At 44.8% G+C, this 16,845-nt stretch overlaps 1 protein-coding gene across 6 annotated transcripts in view; it reads right to left on the bottom strand.

Annotated features, from left to right (window-relative positions):
- The window catches only part of PTPRG (protein tyrosine phosphatase receptor type G), a 725,670-nt gene that overhangs the window by 162,027 nt on the left and 546,798 nt on the right, over nt 1-16,845 (bottom strand). For all 6 annotated transcript variants that reach the window (XM_067755032.1, XM_067755034.1, XM_067755031.1 and 3 more), the window contains one exon: nt 14,675-14,741. In XM_067755032.1, coding sequence (XP_067611133.1) covers nt 14,675-14,741 — 67 coding nt within the window. The remainder of the gene's footprint in view (nt 1-14,674; nt 14,742-16,845) is intronic.

Raw genomic sequence — 16,845 nt, 5'->3', positions numbered from 1 at the left:
AACATAGTAGATGCCCAATCTTTGTGAAAAGAGAATGAAGGAACAAACAAACACAGCAGTTGGTGTATTTTAAATAACCAATAAATCCTAGATTTCTTCATATCCGTGTCACCATCAATCGTAACATGCACCATTATTTCAAATGCCACTAGTAAAGGCAACAAGTTGCTAATTAAGCAATGATACAGTATCACCTGGAAGGTGCGTCCTAGTTTTAGAGTTGTTAAAATATGAATGAAAAAAATTGTAACTATGTGTAGTGACGGATGTGAACGAGATTTACTGTGGTGATCATTTTGCAATATAGACATATATCAAATCATTATGTTATACACCTGAAACTAACATAATGTTATATGTCAATTACATCTCAATAAAAATATGAAGACATGAGAGTTACAGAATTGATGAAATAGGATGTTGATATAATTCAACAGGACTCACATCAAAGGTCCCCATCAGCTTTCTGCGTCTACTAGAAGCTGGGTCCAGAGCCTGTTTTATGATCACAGTGCAAGATGCTCACAAGGCCAGGTGGCAGCAAACTCCCATCTGTAATAATGACTGGACTCTCTGGCCTCAGTTTACCCTCCACTGACCTGAACCCTAGACTCCATCCACACAGTGGATGTTCTGTAGTTCACGTCTTTTTACTAGTTCACATTTACGGTGCATGAACTTGGTGCCAGGCCCTGCTGTGGCCTTTCTCTCATTGAGGCCTCACAACCCTGTGAAGTAGGTTTCAAGGTCATGATGAGGGCTGTGACCTTGCTAACAGTCATAGCTGTACAGACCTGGGTCTCCCTCACAGGCTGTGTAATTGATTAGTAATAGTTGTTTTTTTTTTTTATTTTTAGCAGACTGGAAGCTCCACTACGTCAAGACTGTGGCTCCTTACTGTATCCCCAGCACCTAAGACAGGGCCTGAGACAGTAGCTCCTTTATACGTGGCTGAAAAAAATTGATCAAACTAAGTCACTAAGTAGCTCTAAGTCAGAAGTGGGGAAACTGGGGCCCCGAGGCCACATTCAGCCTAGTACCTGTCTCTGTAAATCAAGTTTTACTGGAACAAAGCCATACCATGGTCTGTGGCCACTTTCAGGCTACTACTGTGCAGTTGAGTTGTAGCACAGAATGGATGGCCGGCAAAGGCTAAAATACTTGCCATTAATCCCTTTACTAAGAAAGTTTGCTGACACCTGCTCCTCTGTGAAGGGCAGGGTATTTGGAAGGGATGGCAACAAGCAGTACTATTCAAGCATGAACGGAGCAAACTACATGAGGACATAGAGAGGTGTGGAGCTTATTTCTGCTTCCGAAACACTCTCCACCAGGGTGCAGAGGATTTAATACACACCCCATGGCCTTCTGCATGGGCACAGTCCAGAGAAGATCTGAGAAGCCCCAACTACGGCATCTTATTTCAGGGTCTGAGCAAGGGCGGCTTGAGCAGAAGAGAGCTCACCTGATTAATCAGACTCCTGTATTCAAGGAACCAGGGTGGCACTCCAAGGCCATGAAATAGCCACTCTACCCAGGTTCAAAGACATCTAGCCTCCTTGAGTTTATTGGTGGTCAGGTGGTCAAATGTAGCATTTTGATTTAAGGGTTGATGTATGAACAAAGCATATGTTGACACTAACATTTCCAAAGAGAAACTACACGAAGAGCACAGAGTCTTGTCAACAATTAAGGAAATGAACATAACGTTTAACTTATAGAGTTATGGGCTTCCCTGGTGGCGCGGTGGTTGAGAGTCCGCCTGCCGATGCAGAGGACACGGGTTCGTGCCCCGGTCCAGGAAGATCCCACATGCCGCGGAGCGGCTGGGCCCGTGAGCCATGGCCGCTGAGCCTGCGTGTCTGGAGCCTGTGCTCCGCAACGGGAGAGGCCACAACAGTGAGAGGCCCGCGTACCGCCAAAAAAAAAAAAAAAAAAAATTATAGAGTTATTCAGTGACAAAACCCCAGTATTATCACTGAACAGTTCCGTTGCTTGCCTCTCTCCCCCACTTGGCTCTGGTGGCCATAACTGACATGGTGTGTACATTCGTTTAGCTTCCTTTTGGTGCTCAGTCAATGACCTAATTCACAGAGGAGAAACCCAGGCAGAAACCAGAGTTAAGTGATTTTGACAATAATCAGGAAGACAGTCAATGCTAGAATTGGAAACTGGCCCAGCAGAATGCATCTGAGTCCATTACAACTGGGTTCAAATCACTGTTCCACTGCCACGAGCTGGGACAAATGAGCCAATCTCTGTGAACCGCAGTTTACCCATCTGTACCATGGATTAAGCATTCTTCTCTCCCTGGGCTACTGCTGAGATTAAATGAGACTCTCTATATAGAATATCTGGGCAGAGCTAGGCACATAGCCTGGGGTTAACAGATGTTTCTGTTTCTTCCTTTCACCTTCTTTCTGGTCCCTGGTCCACCACCCTATACCCTGGTCTCAAAGGGACTGGCTATCCCAAATCATCTTTGTGCCCATTTTCTTCATCACTTCATTTTATTTTCATACGACCCAACTAAGTCAAGCAACATACATTCTAGTTCAATAGCCGGGTAGTGACGGGGCAGAACTCAGAGCTCCACCATCATCTCCTGTCACCTCATGGCCTCCACCAGAGTCACATCAACAAGTAACAACAACAACTTGTTGGGGGTGAGGGTGGGGGGATGGCAGTGATAACAGCTGACACTGGGTGCTGACCGTGTACCAGCCACAAGTTTGTACAGTAAGTCACTGACTCCTCAAGACAAACCAGTAAGGTTGGTATTACTATCGCCACTTTATATGGTTAAGAAAACAGAACCACAAAGAGGTGAAGTGATTTGTGCAGCTTGTACAACTAGTCAAAAGCAGAACTGGTATTCAAACCCAGAGCCTGGGTTCTCCAGCCACAATACGACCCTGCTTCTCCTATACCAAGATGACATGCGTAGAGCAGGGTAAGAAGGTCACACCAGGCAGCCCCGAGCACTTTAGCGAGCACTTTCACAGTATATAACTGGAGACATATTTTTAAACTCTCTGCTCTTCACACCCCAGTGAAACAACCAGGAAAAGGGCATTTCCTTGGGTTCCCATAATCCTGTTCAAATGATGACATATTGACAAAGGAGGCTGGCTAACCGAGAACTAGCCTCAAATTCAAATTAACCTAAAAGGAATCACTTTTGAAGTCTTTTTCTGACTCAACATGATTGTTCACAACACTATTAGTGCCCCACAGCATCCCATTTCCTGGCTTTGACTAAGAAAAGAAATGGAAATAGCGCACATCTATGGTGGTGTTCTGACAAACCGAAATCCAGGAAACTGTGGAAATGGCTTAAGAACGCCTGTTTCTAGAAGATTTTGAGATCAAAGGGGTTCAGATAAGCATCTGCCCTCCCTGGATCCGTAACAGACTTGAGCCTATTAGTCGAGACCAGGGTGCTGCGTATGTATAGCGCACTTCAGGAAAGTTCCATGTAATGAGACGCTGGAAACATAAATTTCAGAGGGGGAAATTTTGTCACGTGTTAAGATGCTCAAAACTGTCAGTGGCCTGTAGATAATATAGCACTGCGTTTCCCATTCAAAAGGGAGAAGATGTGAATTTCTTTCTTGAAGGTGAACATTAAAACAGAACCCCCTTTAATTTCATTGAAATATATCTGGATGATGTGGCAATCTGGGCCATATCAACACTGAAGCCCATCTCTGTAAAGTGTATCAAATGTTAGGTAATGACCTGAGTGGGTATTTACACTGTCCCCAAATAAACAAACCACTTTGTGAAGGCAAGACTATTAGTAGAGCTACAATAGTTACCGTTTAGACATGGCAGGGTTGACAAACTTTTTCTGTAAAGAAGCAGAGAGTAAATATTTAAGGTTTTGCAGGTCAGAGGGTCTCTCTGTCACAACTACTCTGCCGTTACAGTGTAAAAGCAGTCATAGACAGTAAGTAAATGAATGGGCATGGCTGTGTTCCAATAAAACTTTATTTACAAAAACAGGCAGTGGGCCAGATTTGGCCTACAGATTGTATTTCCTAATCTCTGATTTCCAGGACACTGGACACATTCCAGGTACCCTTCCTTCTCAGTACTTTCCCTGTTCTAAAGCATTTAGCATTAATACCCATGAGGCAGATACTTTCACAACTGTCATTTTCCCAGGTGGAAGGCTCAAGGACAGAGGGAGCCAACAATTTGTACAGGATCACACAGCTCCCAAGCTGCAAAGCCAGCATGCAAATCCAAGACAGCCTGAACTCTGAAGTGCTGGTCTAGAATCTCTGTTCGGCAGTGTTCCTAAGAGTCAAATTTCAAGTGAAAAGTAATAAAATTTCATTTCTCTAAAGGTATTCCATAATGCAGATTTTTAATAAAAATTCACTTCAGGGACTTCCCTGGTAGTGCAGTGGATAAGAATCTGCCTGTCAATGCAGGGGACACGGGTTTGATCCTTGGTCCAGGAAGATCCCACATGCCGCGGAGCAACTAAGCCCGTGTGCCGCAACTACTGAGCCTGCGCTCTAGAGCTCGTGAGCCACAACTACCGAGCCCGGGGGCCACAACTACTGAAGTCCAAGCACCCTAGAGCCCGTGTGCCACAATTACTGAGCCCACGTACTACAATTATAGAAGCCTGCAGCTGCAACTACTAAAGCCTGTGCACCTAGAGCCCGTGCTCCGCAAAAAGAGAAGCCACTGCAATGAGAAACCTGCGCACCTCAACGAAGAGCAGCCCCCGCTCACTGCAACTAGAGAAAGCCCGCGTGCAGCAACAAAGACCCAATGCAGACAAAAATAAAAATCAACATTACAAATAAATAAATAAATTCATTTCAAAGTTCCAATTGCTGTATTCATGTGAACACATGACATGATTCTGTAGGCAAATTATAGTCTCTTTGACCGTCACCAAGAATGGCAAGGACCAAAAAAAAAGGAAAGATTCCTCATGAGATCAAAATTTTTCCAAAGGCAGAGGAAATCGAGTTGATCATCTTACCCTCAACACCCAAACTAGCACTTATTAGGCACGATGGATGGACACTGTGATCAAAGGGGCTTAAATTTCACTGACACAAAACAGGCAAGAATCCCTCAAATCAAATCAACTCATCTCTGCTCCATCTTCTTGCTGCTGGATTGCAACAACACAGATGGCCATTTTCACCTAATAGTTTACTTTGTTCCAAATGTTCCTTGAGCTAGGATTTGTCTTCTTCTTCCAAAGTCCATGCAAGATATTTTTCAGAAGCTTCAGCCATTTAGTCTTAGAAAGTTCATGTTGAGATCTTCACTCCAGGGATAATCAAAATGGTGTTGGAATGATGAGAGTATGGTATTAGTATTAGTATTTCTTCACTTGCCCCTTTAACAAGTCTATATGATGAGCCTCAGTCAACCAAAAGATGCAAATGGTAACCCTGGCCAAGAACAGAGCAGCAGATGGCCTGGGAATAACAAGAGTCAGCCTCAAGTCACGAAGACCTTGGTTTAAGTCACCCAGGCCCTGCCTGCCTTACTTGCCTTTCTATGTAATGGGGGATACGAGAGCTGTACATCAGAGGGTTTCTGGAGGATTTAATGATGCCTGTCAGGCTAATCATACCCTGACCTGGTACAGAGCCAGGATGAACTAGCCCAGTAACAATGAGGAGGCTTTGATTTCAGACCTGTCACCTGCCACCCCATCCCTTTGGTTTCTGATTTCTTTTCTCTAAATTCCACAAGGAAGTATTGGCTTCCAAAGTCATCGCTTAATGATACAATCCCAAGGCAGCCACAGTGCTTTCTCTGGTCTACAATCAATTTGTAGAGAGAACAACCAACCTGTCAGGGGTACTTATGATAAAAAGTTTGGTAAAGAAAAAATAAAATGCTGTCACTCCCCTCTTTGTTTGCTGTGAGGCCACTTGGTACTCGATGTCTCCCAGAAGAAAGCAATGGCTGAATCTCTGACTTTCTAATACTTATCATTGTCTTCTTTGATTGTGAAATTTAACACACGTGCAGAAAGGTGTGCAAACATAAACATACTTTTAACCAATAATCCTAAAGTGAACCCTGGAGTAACCACCACTCTGAACAGGGGGAGACTTGCCACCCTTCCCGGGGCCAGGCCCTTATCACTTCCCCATCCCACTCCAAGAAGTAACCACCATCCTCTGTTTTTAAATAATCATTACTTTGCTTTGCTTGTAGTTTTATCACCTACATGTGCACTCCTAAGGAACCAAGGTTAGGTTTTCCCATTTTGTGAACACTTGTTCAAGAACACCTTGTGCGTTCTTCAGACTCTTGCATCACTTTACAGTTTTCAGATGTGCCCATGTTGGTGTGAGCCACGAGACTCCACGTGTTTTCACTGGTGTGAACTGTTCTGTTGTATGACTACACTTTGTTGTATTTATCCAGCTTGCTAACGACAGGTATCAGAGGCAGTTAGGAAAAACAATGGTTTGGGCAGTTAAGAAAAACAATGCCACAGACATTCTCAGACACAGCTCATGGTGCATTTTTTAAAATAATTAATTAAAATGTATTTTTAAAAATAATTAATTTTTTGGCTGCATTTGGTCTTTGTTGCCGCATGCGGGCTTTCTCTAGTTGCAGAGAGCGGGGGCTACTCTTTGTTGCAGTGCACGAGCTTCTCATTGCGGTGGCTTCTCTTGTTGCAGAGCACAGGCCCTAGGTGCGCAGGCTCAGTAGCTGTGACGCACAGGCTTAGTTGCTCAGCGGCATGTGGGATCTTCCCAGACCAGGGATCGAACCCCTGTCCCCTGCATTGGCAGGTGGATTCTTAACCACTGTGCCACCAGGAAAGTCCCTCATGGTGCGCTTTTCTCTGAGTTTTTCCAGGGGACATACATAGCAGCGGGACTACTGAATCCATTCGACTAGACACTGCCAAACTGTTTCCAGAAAATCCGAGAGTTCCCAGCATTCATATCTTTGCCAACACTCGACACTGTCAGGATTTTTAATATTTGACTGTCTGGTGCGTGATGGTAGATTATTGTAGAGCTTCGTGAGTGTAATATTTTTGAGAAATTAATGTATAATATCCATGGGCTGTTCTTTAGTTTGCAAACAGTCCAATGCACAAATCTAAGGGGACAGTGTAGTGTTTATAATATATTTATGTAATCTAATCATCCTCCAGATCAAGATATATAGTATTTTTTTTACTGCCTGGGAAGATTCCCTTGAGTCCTTTCTCACTCACTGTACGTACCCCTTCACACCACTATTCTGACTCTTATCGGCAGAGATTAGTTTTGTCTGTTCTTGAGCTTTGCATAAACAGAACCATGCAGTACATGTTCTTTTGTTTTTGTGTAAATCATCATTTTTAACTGCTGCACACTATTCCCTTGTAAGAATACACTAAAACTTGAATATCTAGGCTCCCCTTGGTAGACATCTGGGCTGTTTCCACTTGGGGGCTATTATAAACAAAGCTCCTGTGTACAGGTCTTTTTGTAGCCATTTGTTTTGGGAATATACCTACATGTGGAATTGCCGGCTCAGAGGGTACGGCCTACGTGTAACTGGCAGCAACGACTACACGGCTTTTGGAAAGGCCGCGCCACCTTCATACCCACAGTGGTTGTCCTGGAGTGCCAGCAGTGCTGTGTCCCAGGGCTAGTTTCTTTTAAAATCATGTATTTGTGGCCAATGATGCAGTGGCAGTTGACAAGGCAAAGCCTAGCCACTGCTTTAGAAGGAATTCAGATTGTTCTATGACTGGAGTCTATTCCAGGGTAGTCTTGATTATAGAAACCTCAATCCTAGCAGGTGGGATATGGAAAAAAGAACAGATGCAGACGCTCCAGCTTTCACCACCAAATGAAAACACTTGGCCGGGTAGTCACATGTATGTGCAGATTTACTTTATTACCTCCCTTTCTGCTAGATGCCTGGATTGAGTCTAACTATTCTAGGACTTTGTCCATAGATCTGGTGAGTTGACAATGAGCATCCCAGGGCAGGGGAGAAGATGGGTAGAAAATATCCCCAAAGTGGGCCCAGTGACTAAACTAGTCAACAACTGGGTGAGGTATTCTGCAAAGAAAGTTTGATTTTCATAGACCCAACTTCTGTTGGTGAGTTTTAACAAGGAGAGCTTGCAAGAGCCTCATTTTGTGACATCACTAGAAAGGCGTTCTCGAGTGATAATGTATTTGTACTTTCACTGATAAGTTTCTCAGAAGAGCCTGGGGAGGGTGGACAGGGAGAAGAGCCATCTCGTCCTGACTGGTGTCTGAGGCAATTTCTAACTGTCCCCTTTATGTTTCCCGTGAAGGAGGAAGATACTTTCCTACGCACTAAGGTAGTACATTCAGTGGAAGAGGAAAGGACAGCAAGCAAGGCGATGAGAGAAGAGGGACAGGGACTTCCCTGGTGGTCCAGTGGTTAAGAATCCACCTGCCAACGCAGGGGAGGTGGGTTTGATCCCTGGTCAGGGAACTAAGATCCCACGTGCCGCAGGGCAACTAAGCCCACGCGCCGCAACTACTGAGCATGCGAGCCACAACTAGAGAGCAGCCCGCACGCCGCAACGAGGAGCCCGCGTGACACAACTAAGACCCGATGCAGCCAAAAATAAAAATAAAGTAAAAATATTAAAAAAAAAAAGAGGGGCGGATAGTCAAAGCTCAACAATCAAACAATCACTACTAGCAAGTTTCCTTCCAAAAACAAAATAATGGATCTTTCTTAGATGATTGACATGAGGGAGTGGTCAGTGTTCTAGACTAGGTACATGTACAGTCTGCTGGATTTTCTTTGGGTGGATATTATGAAAAAGAATAGAAAGTAGGTAATCGAAAAACTTGAAAGAAAAATAATACATCCTTTTTAATTGACAGAGGATATAATGTACATTACTTAGCATTGGTCAATTGGGTAATTGGTACATTTTTAAACAAATTCACATACAAGTTTATTGTTTTATTTTATTTTTTGAAATGGATTGCTTTTTAAATTTTTTTAAATTTTATTTATTTATCTTTGGCTGCATTGGGTCTTCGTTGCTGCGCACAGGCTTTTTCCAGTTGCGGCGAGCGGGGGCTACTCTTTGTTGCAGTGCCTTCTCTTGTTGCAGAGCACAGGATGTAGGTGCACGGGCTTCAGTAGTTGTGGTGCACGGGCTTAGTAGTTGTGGTGCACAGGCTCAGTAGTTGCAATGCACGGGCTCAGTAGTTGCGGCATGCGGGCTTAGTTGCTCTGTGGCATGTGGGATCTTCCCAGACCAGGGATCAAACCCATGTCCCCTGCATTGGCGGGTGGATTCTTAACCATTGTGCCACCAGGGAAGCCCCACAAGTTTATTTTTTTTAAGTGGGTTTTGAAAACATTAGAATTAGACTAAGCTCCTTGAAACCAATATTTCTATCAGGTGTGGCTACTTGCAAGTCCTGGTTCTTATATACTGGGTCAGAGTGATGAATAAGAGTCACAATTTCTGGGCTTCCCTGATGGCACAGTGGTTGAGAGTCCACCTGCTGATGCAGGGGACACGGGTTCGTGCTCTGGTCCGGGAAGATCCCACATGCTGCGGAGCAGCTGGGCCCATGAGCCATGGCCGCTGAGCCTGCGCGTCCGGAGCCTGTGCTACACAACGGGAGAGGCCACAACGGTGAGAGGCCCGCGTACCGCAAAAAAAAAGAAAAAAAAGTCACAATTTCTTTTCCTTTCCAGGGTATGCTGGCGGTAGCGTATATAAAATCCCTGATTAGATACATTTTAATGCTTCCACCTATGGCTCAATGGATAGACAGGACCAGAATCAATGGCAAATTACCTCTCTTCATTCTATTTATATTTTTTCATGCTTCCAAGTTTATAAAAATCACAAGTTACATAGAAAAATATGAACACCTAAGAAAGAGCACTTTCTGGGACTTCCCTGGTGGCGCAGTGTTTAAGAATCCGCCTGCCATTGCAGGGGACACGGGTTCGAGCCCTGGTCTGGGAAGATCCCACATGCTGCAGAGCAACTAAGCCTGTGCACCACAACTACTAAGCCTGAGCTCTAGAGCCCGTGAGCTACAACTACTAAGCCCATGCGCCACAACTACTGAAGCCCGTGTCCCTAGAGCCTGTGTTCCGTAACAAGAGAAGCCACCACAATGAGAAGCCTGCGCACCACAACGAAGAGTAGCCCCTGCTCACCACAACTAGAGAAAGCCCGCACACAGCAATAAAGACCCAACACAGCCAAAAATAAATAAATAAAATAAATAAATTTATAAAAAAAGAAACAAAACAAAAAGAAAGAGCACCTTCTGCTTCCAAGAGGTTTCTAGGTATCTCTCCCCAGCTCCCCTGCATGAGAGTAGCAAGGTCCCAGAGCTCAGAGTCTCCAACATGCCACCTCTGTGCTGCTGCTGCTTGGGACCTTATACTCCCTTCTCTGCCTGGACAACCTCTATGCACTCTTTAGGTCTTCATGGTCACTTTGTCTGCAATGCCCGGTCTATATCCCCAAGTCTAAGTTAAATCTGCTGCTGCTCTCCACTCTTCTTTTTTTTAAATGATTTTATTTATTTTTGGCTGCGTTGGGTCTTTGTTGCTGCGTGCGGCCTTTCTCTAGTTGCGGCGAGCAGGGGCTGCTCTTCATTGCAGTGCACGGGCTTCTCATCGTGGTGGCTTTTCTTGATGCGGAGCATGGGCTCTAGGCACGTGGGCTTCAGTAGTTGCAGCATGCAGGCTCAGTTGTTGTGGCGCACAGACTCTAGGATGCACAGGCTTCAACAGCTGTGGCTCGTGGGCCCTAGAGCGAAGTCTCAGTAGCTGTGGCACACGGGCTCAGTTGCTCTGCGGGATGTGGAATCTTCCCGGACCAGGGATTGAACCTGTTTCCCCTGCACTGGCAGGCGGATTCTTAACAACTGCGCCACCAGGGAAGTCCCTCCTCACTCTTTAATGTAATTACATGCTTAACCATATATCTCTCCTGAGTGTCTACAAACTCAGGGAGGGCTGGTCCACGCGTGCTGTGCTTTCTCTCTGCCTAGCTTCATGGTGTACTTAGATGAAGCACTTAATAATTATGCACAAAAGGAACAAGCAGTGACTGTAAGAAGTTCTGAGCATTTTTAAAAAAGTGAGAGGACCAAGTCATCAACTTTTTGGCAAGGTGATGAGGAAAATGTCTTTGGAAGGAAGATGCGACCTCTGGACCAGCCACAGGAGACACCCCTAAGATCTTCCTTCTAGAGACAAGCTGCTATGCCTTCGGGCACACCTCGGCGCTCACAGGGAGGCCGCTCTCGCTGGGATGCTCTAGCCAATGACCACACCTGGTAGGGCTGGGCCAATGCTGCCCAACAGAGGACTCCTCTCACGGGCAGTCTTGGCCCTGGCGTTCTCCAAGGTCCCAGCCAAGACTTTCCTAGAGCTGCCTTCAGCCAGTCCTCCTAGGTTCCCTTTCTTTAGAGGCATCAGAGCTGCATTGGGGTCCCAGTGCTCTCCCCACCCACTCCTTCTCCCTCTCCTCTTTATCCTTCCTGGGCAGCCCCTCCCTGCCAAAAAACTCACCTGCACTTAAAATTCCATCTTGGTGTCTGCTTCACAGAGGACCCTACTGACCAAATGCCAATGGTTGGCTGGTGGGACCAGATTCCTCCTTGCCATTTCAGCTAAAGGAACATACAAGATTCTTCCTAGGGAGTTCCCTGGGGTGCAGTGGTTAAGAATCCGCCTGCCAACGCAGGGGACACAGGTTCGAGCTCTGCTCCAGGAAGATCCCACATGCCGCGGAGCAGCTAAGCCTGTGAGCCACAACTACTGAGCCCATGTGCCACAACTACTGAAGCCCACATGCCTAGAGCCCATGCCGTGCAACAAGAGAAGCCACTGCAACGAGAAGCCCACGCACCATAAAAAGAGTAGCCTCCGCTCGCCACAACTAGAGAAAGCCCGTATGCAGCAACGAAGACCCAACGCAGCCAAAAAAAAAAGGAATTGTCTGAGGAGATAAGATCCAAACTGAGACCTGAAATAATTAGAGGGAGACACACTTGCTCTGAGCTGAGGGAAGAACTTTTCTGATATAGGAACCAGCAACAGCAATGTAAAGGCTGGAAGGGGTAATGCTCCAGGCAGGCTGGAGGGAGAGGGGGTGGCATTCACCTCCCTTCCAGGTACCTCAGGGCTGGCCTGTGTCTGTCTGTCTTCACCAGTACATCAGCCCAGGGCTCACACCCACTGGGCATGCAACATTTTTGCTGAATAAAGAAGTAAACTTTCTCAGAGAGGCTAAGGAGGCAGCCATAGTTCCAGCTAGTGAGTGGCAAAGCCGAGATCCCCACCGCAGCCTGTCTGGCTCCAGAGCCCATGCTCTTTCCACCCTAAGACCCTAATAATGCCTGCGATGGCACATGGAAGAAATTCTCTCCCAGAACTGCTGGGACTCCCTCCCGGGCTAGGTTGCTGTGTTCGCAGAGCGACTCTGCAGTTCCTCACCTCACCTTGGTACATGTCTGGGCACCCTTTGTGGTGTAAGTTACTTAACATGATCAGGATAAAAGCCAGACGTTAGAAACCTTGATCTGAGCTCCAGAACTGGGCACGAGGAATAATTCTCGGGCTATGCCAGCCGCATGGGAGCAAACCAAGAGCAGACTTTTACCAGAAGCCTAAAGTTGAACCAAACATGCCCACAAATAGGAATGCTCACGTCTTCCTGTCAAATACCAATGATTAACAAACACATTCACTTGTGTGTTAAAGAAAATATATGCCCTCCCCTCCCAGGGGATAACTATTTCTCTGTTATACTGAAATAAATGTTCAGTTCTAAAACTTCAAAAAAAAGTGAACTTCCTTTGCAGGTAACTATTTTTTGCAGGTCTCCTCTGACTTTTCAGTTAGGAGGTAGAGTTGAAACCTCATCCTGGGCATCTCTGTCATCCTCCCAGTAACAGGTATCATATTCCTGCATATAACTGCCTCTTAGAGGCTAACTGTGGATAATGAGGAAGGATTACACGATTATGCCGGCGCACAGGTCATGAACCGAATGATCACTATGCAGTGAGTTTACTGCGATTTGGGGATTTGGGGGCTAAAGGAAGCCTACTGCTTATCTTTAACATATGAAATGTCCTGCAATGATCATTGTGGAAATGAGATTACACAGACCCACTCAAATGCCATAGCTGACGGAATGCTTCCTCTCAGGCTGAAGAAGAGGTACCTGTTTTGAAGATTCCAGAATTCTTCGTAGGGTGATTGTATTAAAACAGGACGAAGAGCCAGGGGGAAGGAAGATCTATCCATCATTTAGTATATTTCAAACCCCCAACCTCATAATCTATATTATAGACTGGAATTCCAAGAAAGTGTTTGATGAACTGAGAGTTCCCAGGCACCTTCTGGGAAGGAGCTCAGAGAACACAGCGTGTTGCCCATAACATCAACTTTCTGTGCATTTTTGAGGCTGCCCAGTGCAAACTTCCCTATGTCTCACACCCACCACTACTGCTATCAACATCAAATCACAAAGGAGCAGACGGTCTAAGTTTTGGCAAAAGTGTTTTACTCCCTTGGCAAACTTCCATACTACCTACTTCCCAGCTCTGCGCGAGGAGATTTCTTCAGAGATACAAACGAAAATTGGGAAGCAACGGACGTTTTCTACAGTGAAAACCTCAATGAGCCGTTTTCAGTCACCCTATTTTTCTACTTTCACTAGGTTTATTATTGCTACCCGCTGTATGATTGAACAGTTGTAAGGGCAAAACGATCCAAAACCCTACCTGCTTCCACGGAACACTGATAACTGGCTTTGTTTCCCTGAGAAAAAGGGAGTAAGATGTTTGTTAAGCTCTGCAGAACTGGCTAATGTCAAAAGACATCCTCCCAGAAAGGTGTGAAGATGTCTTTATCATAGCCGTGGAGATGACGGGGAGATGTAGTAAGGTTACTAATGCTATTTCTGTCAATGTCTTTGGAATTCTAATTAGATTATTCAAATCTTTCAAATCATTACAGTACCTCTCATCTCCACACCTCCCTGTGACAAGGGTACTTTTGAAATTAGAGGATCCTGATGTCATAGGTAATGACGCATCGCCAATAATCAAGTTGCAGGGAAATTCCTCCAATAAAAAACAGTTGGGTAAGACAGAACCCATCTATCTTACTTTCTCTCCCCGTTTTATGCTTGAGGATAAGATGTCTGCTGCACAGAACACGGCCTAGCATTTTCCATTCTAGTAGCTGATGGTACTTGCTCACGTGCGGCAAAGTTTAATGACTTGTCACGGCTACTTAAGTTTTTTTCCCCTACATCTGAGGGGCAAATCAAGAAATTCATAAATGAAAAGTTACTTGAAAAGGGAATAATTTTAGGATAGATATGAGGCACCTGGCAGGTTCAACGTGTATGAAGGGTACATCTTAGGGTGTTCTGAATTATAACACATGCATTCCGAGTGGTACCTGAAGAGAAACAAATTGCTTACTGTTAACCCAGATCCATTTGCAGGAAATAAATGGATGTGCTCTCTACCTATCAAATAATGGGCCTCATGCCATTCAACATCAGTGGATGTGGAATGGGTGTCATACTCCATCCTCTGCAAGATAACCCATTCCTTTAGGCGGAGACCTTAGCCCTTCGCATCCCAGCAAAAGGAAGTGCATGCAGCTTACTTACCATGATGAACGACGCCCTTCAACCCATGGATAATAGGATCCAGTGCAGAATTGTCCCTTGGACTGACCTATATGTAAAGGAAACATGGTTGGTTAAATCTATTCTGGCATTAGACACAACAGTCTCAGTTTAATCTTCTAAAGAGAAGGCGGGGGAAATAGATGCTATCTAGCAAGCTGCTTGGGTCTCACATACACCATGGCTCTCACCAAACACAGGAGATTTATGACATAATAAAACCAAGTGAGGATGTCTAAATCAAAAGAAAGAAACTTCTCAGAATACATTAGAACAGGAGAGAAATACCGTAGTCCTAGCAAAATCTTAAAAAGCAAGCAGACTATTCCCTTGCTTTGTTTTATTAAAAGTAGACCCCAATCGGCTAAAACGTCACTGAAAGTCATCAGAGAGCAATCCGTCAGTGATTGAATATTTCAATACCTTTTTGGGATTATGGTTTTTTCCTCTTCTTTTTAAAAATGGATCTGTTCCCTGCCGGCTTACTCTCCCTTTTAAGGATCCCGATTCCCTGTGTCTTAACTTATGCTCAAAGAGACATTTCTAAGAGTCACTCGAGCAGGGAAAATGTAGAGCGGAAAGGAGCTCGAAGAGACAGTGTCTCCAACCTCCCTTCCCCGCTGGAGTATTTTTTTACGTTTTATTTTTACATTTTTTAATTTTGGCGGTGCCCCAGGGCTTGCAGGATCTCAGTTCCTCCACCAGGGACTGAACCTGGGCCCCAGAGCGAAAGCGTCGAGTCCTAACCACTAGACCACCAGGGGCCTCCCCTCCCCCACCCCCCGGAGTTTTTAATCTGCCGAAGAAATGTCAAGCCTCTTTGATCTTCACCCTCGCGCCTTCCCCTTATGTTCTGATACTACTCGGCATAAATTCTCATTCTTGTCCTTTCTAGAAGACTAAAATTCCACTAGCATATTATAATTTTGGTTTTTAAGTTCTTTCTTTTAGACATATTGAAATAGCTACAAATGAAATGATTTTGCTTTCAAATAACTCAGGAGTGGATAACAGAGGAAGTGAGCCGGGTATAGATGCACCAGGACTGGCCATTAATCAATCATTTAGGATCTTAGGTGATGAGTATCAGAAGGGTCATGACACAATTTTCTCTACTTTTGTGTATGTTGAACTTTTTCCAAATAAAGAGTTTCCCCAAATCCATTATCTATGGTCAGCATATCTCCTAAAATTTTTTCCCCAGGGTGTTATTTACATTTAATCCACTTCTAACACAATAACGTTGAGATACTGACGAAACTTTCAGTGGGTAGCAAGACCCAACTTGATGTTTCCTGGTTAATCCAGATGAATCCAGGGCCAACTTAGGTTAAGTTTTAAGGTAGCTGAAAAATGGCCACACCCCTTCCTCCCTTATAGATCCTCCCTGTCTGGCTGCCAATCCTAGTTTGCTCTCTAATAATGAGTCATACGTCACAATTTCTTTCTCTCTGCTGTCTCAGCGTCTCCAAGTTAAAGCAGTGGTTCTCAGCTGGAGGCATTTTTACCTATCTCTCACTCCCCATTCCCACCCAGGGGATATCTGACCATGTCTGCTGACACTGTTGGTCGTCACAAGTAAGGGTGGAAGGGCGAGGCTATTAGCATCAAGTGGGTAGAGGCAGGGCTGCTGCTAAGCATCCCATAATGTTCAGAAGAGCCCCCCAGAGCAATGAATTATCTGGCCCACAATGCCAACGATGCAGAAGTTGAGAATGAAAAACCCGGATTGGATGCTCTATGAGTTAACAGCGATTACATATTATTGTCTGGAGCCCTGAGTTACGACTAAATTCAAACACAGGCATCATGAAGTATGGGGTTATGTTTATAGACTAATAAAATGAGGTGGAATTTGGTACTACATTGTAAACACTACAAGTACTACAAAAAAAAAAAAGTATCAGTGTATCAGATCACAATGATGGATTTCTGGAAGTTGCCATGAGTGTCACTCCAAAATTGCCCTAAAGGAAGCTCAAGCCACTGGCTGAAGCACAAAACATTTCTGAAAGGCAAACATCCACAGAATACCACAAAATGAAAAACAATCATATTTGCACCATGGCACAGACTAATCAAAAATTTTAAAACATGACCAAAAATGGAAGCACAACTCAAGAATGCAAGGTAAGAGAGTCTACCAGTAAATG

This window comes from Pseudorca crassidens, chromosome 10 (assembly GCF_039906515.1).
Source record: "Pseudorca crassidens isolate mPseCra1 chromosome 10, mPseCra1.hap1, whole genome shotgun sequence".
NCBI classification, from domain to species: Eukaryota; Metazoa; Chordata; class Mammalia; order Artiodactyla; family Delphinidae; genus Pseudorca; species Pseudorca crassidens.
The sequence above is the reverse complement of the archived record's forward strand: the minus strand, read 5'-3'. Positions and strand labels throughout refer to the sequence as shown.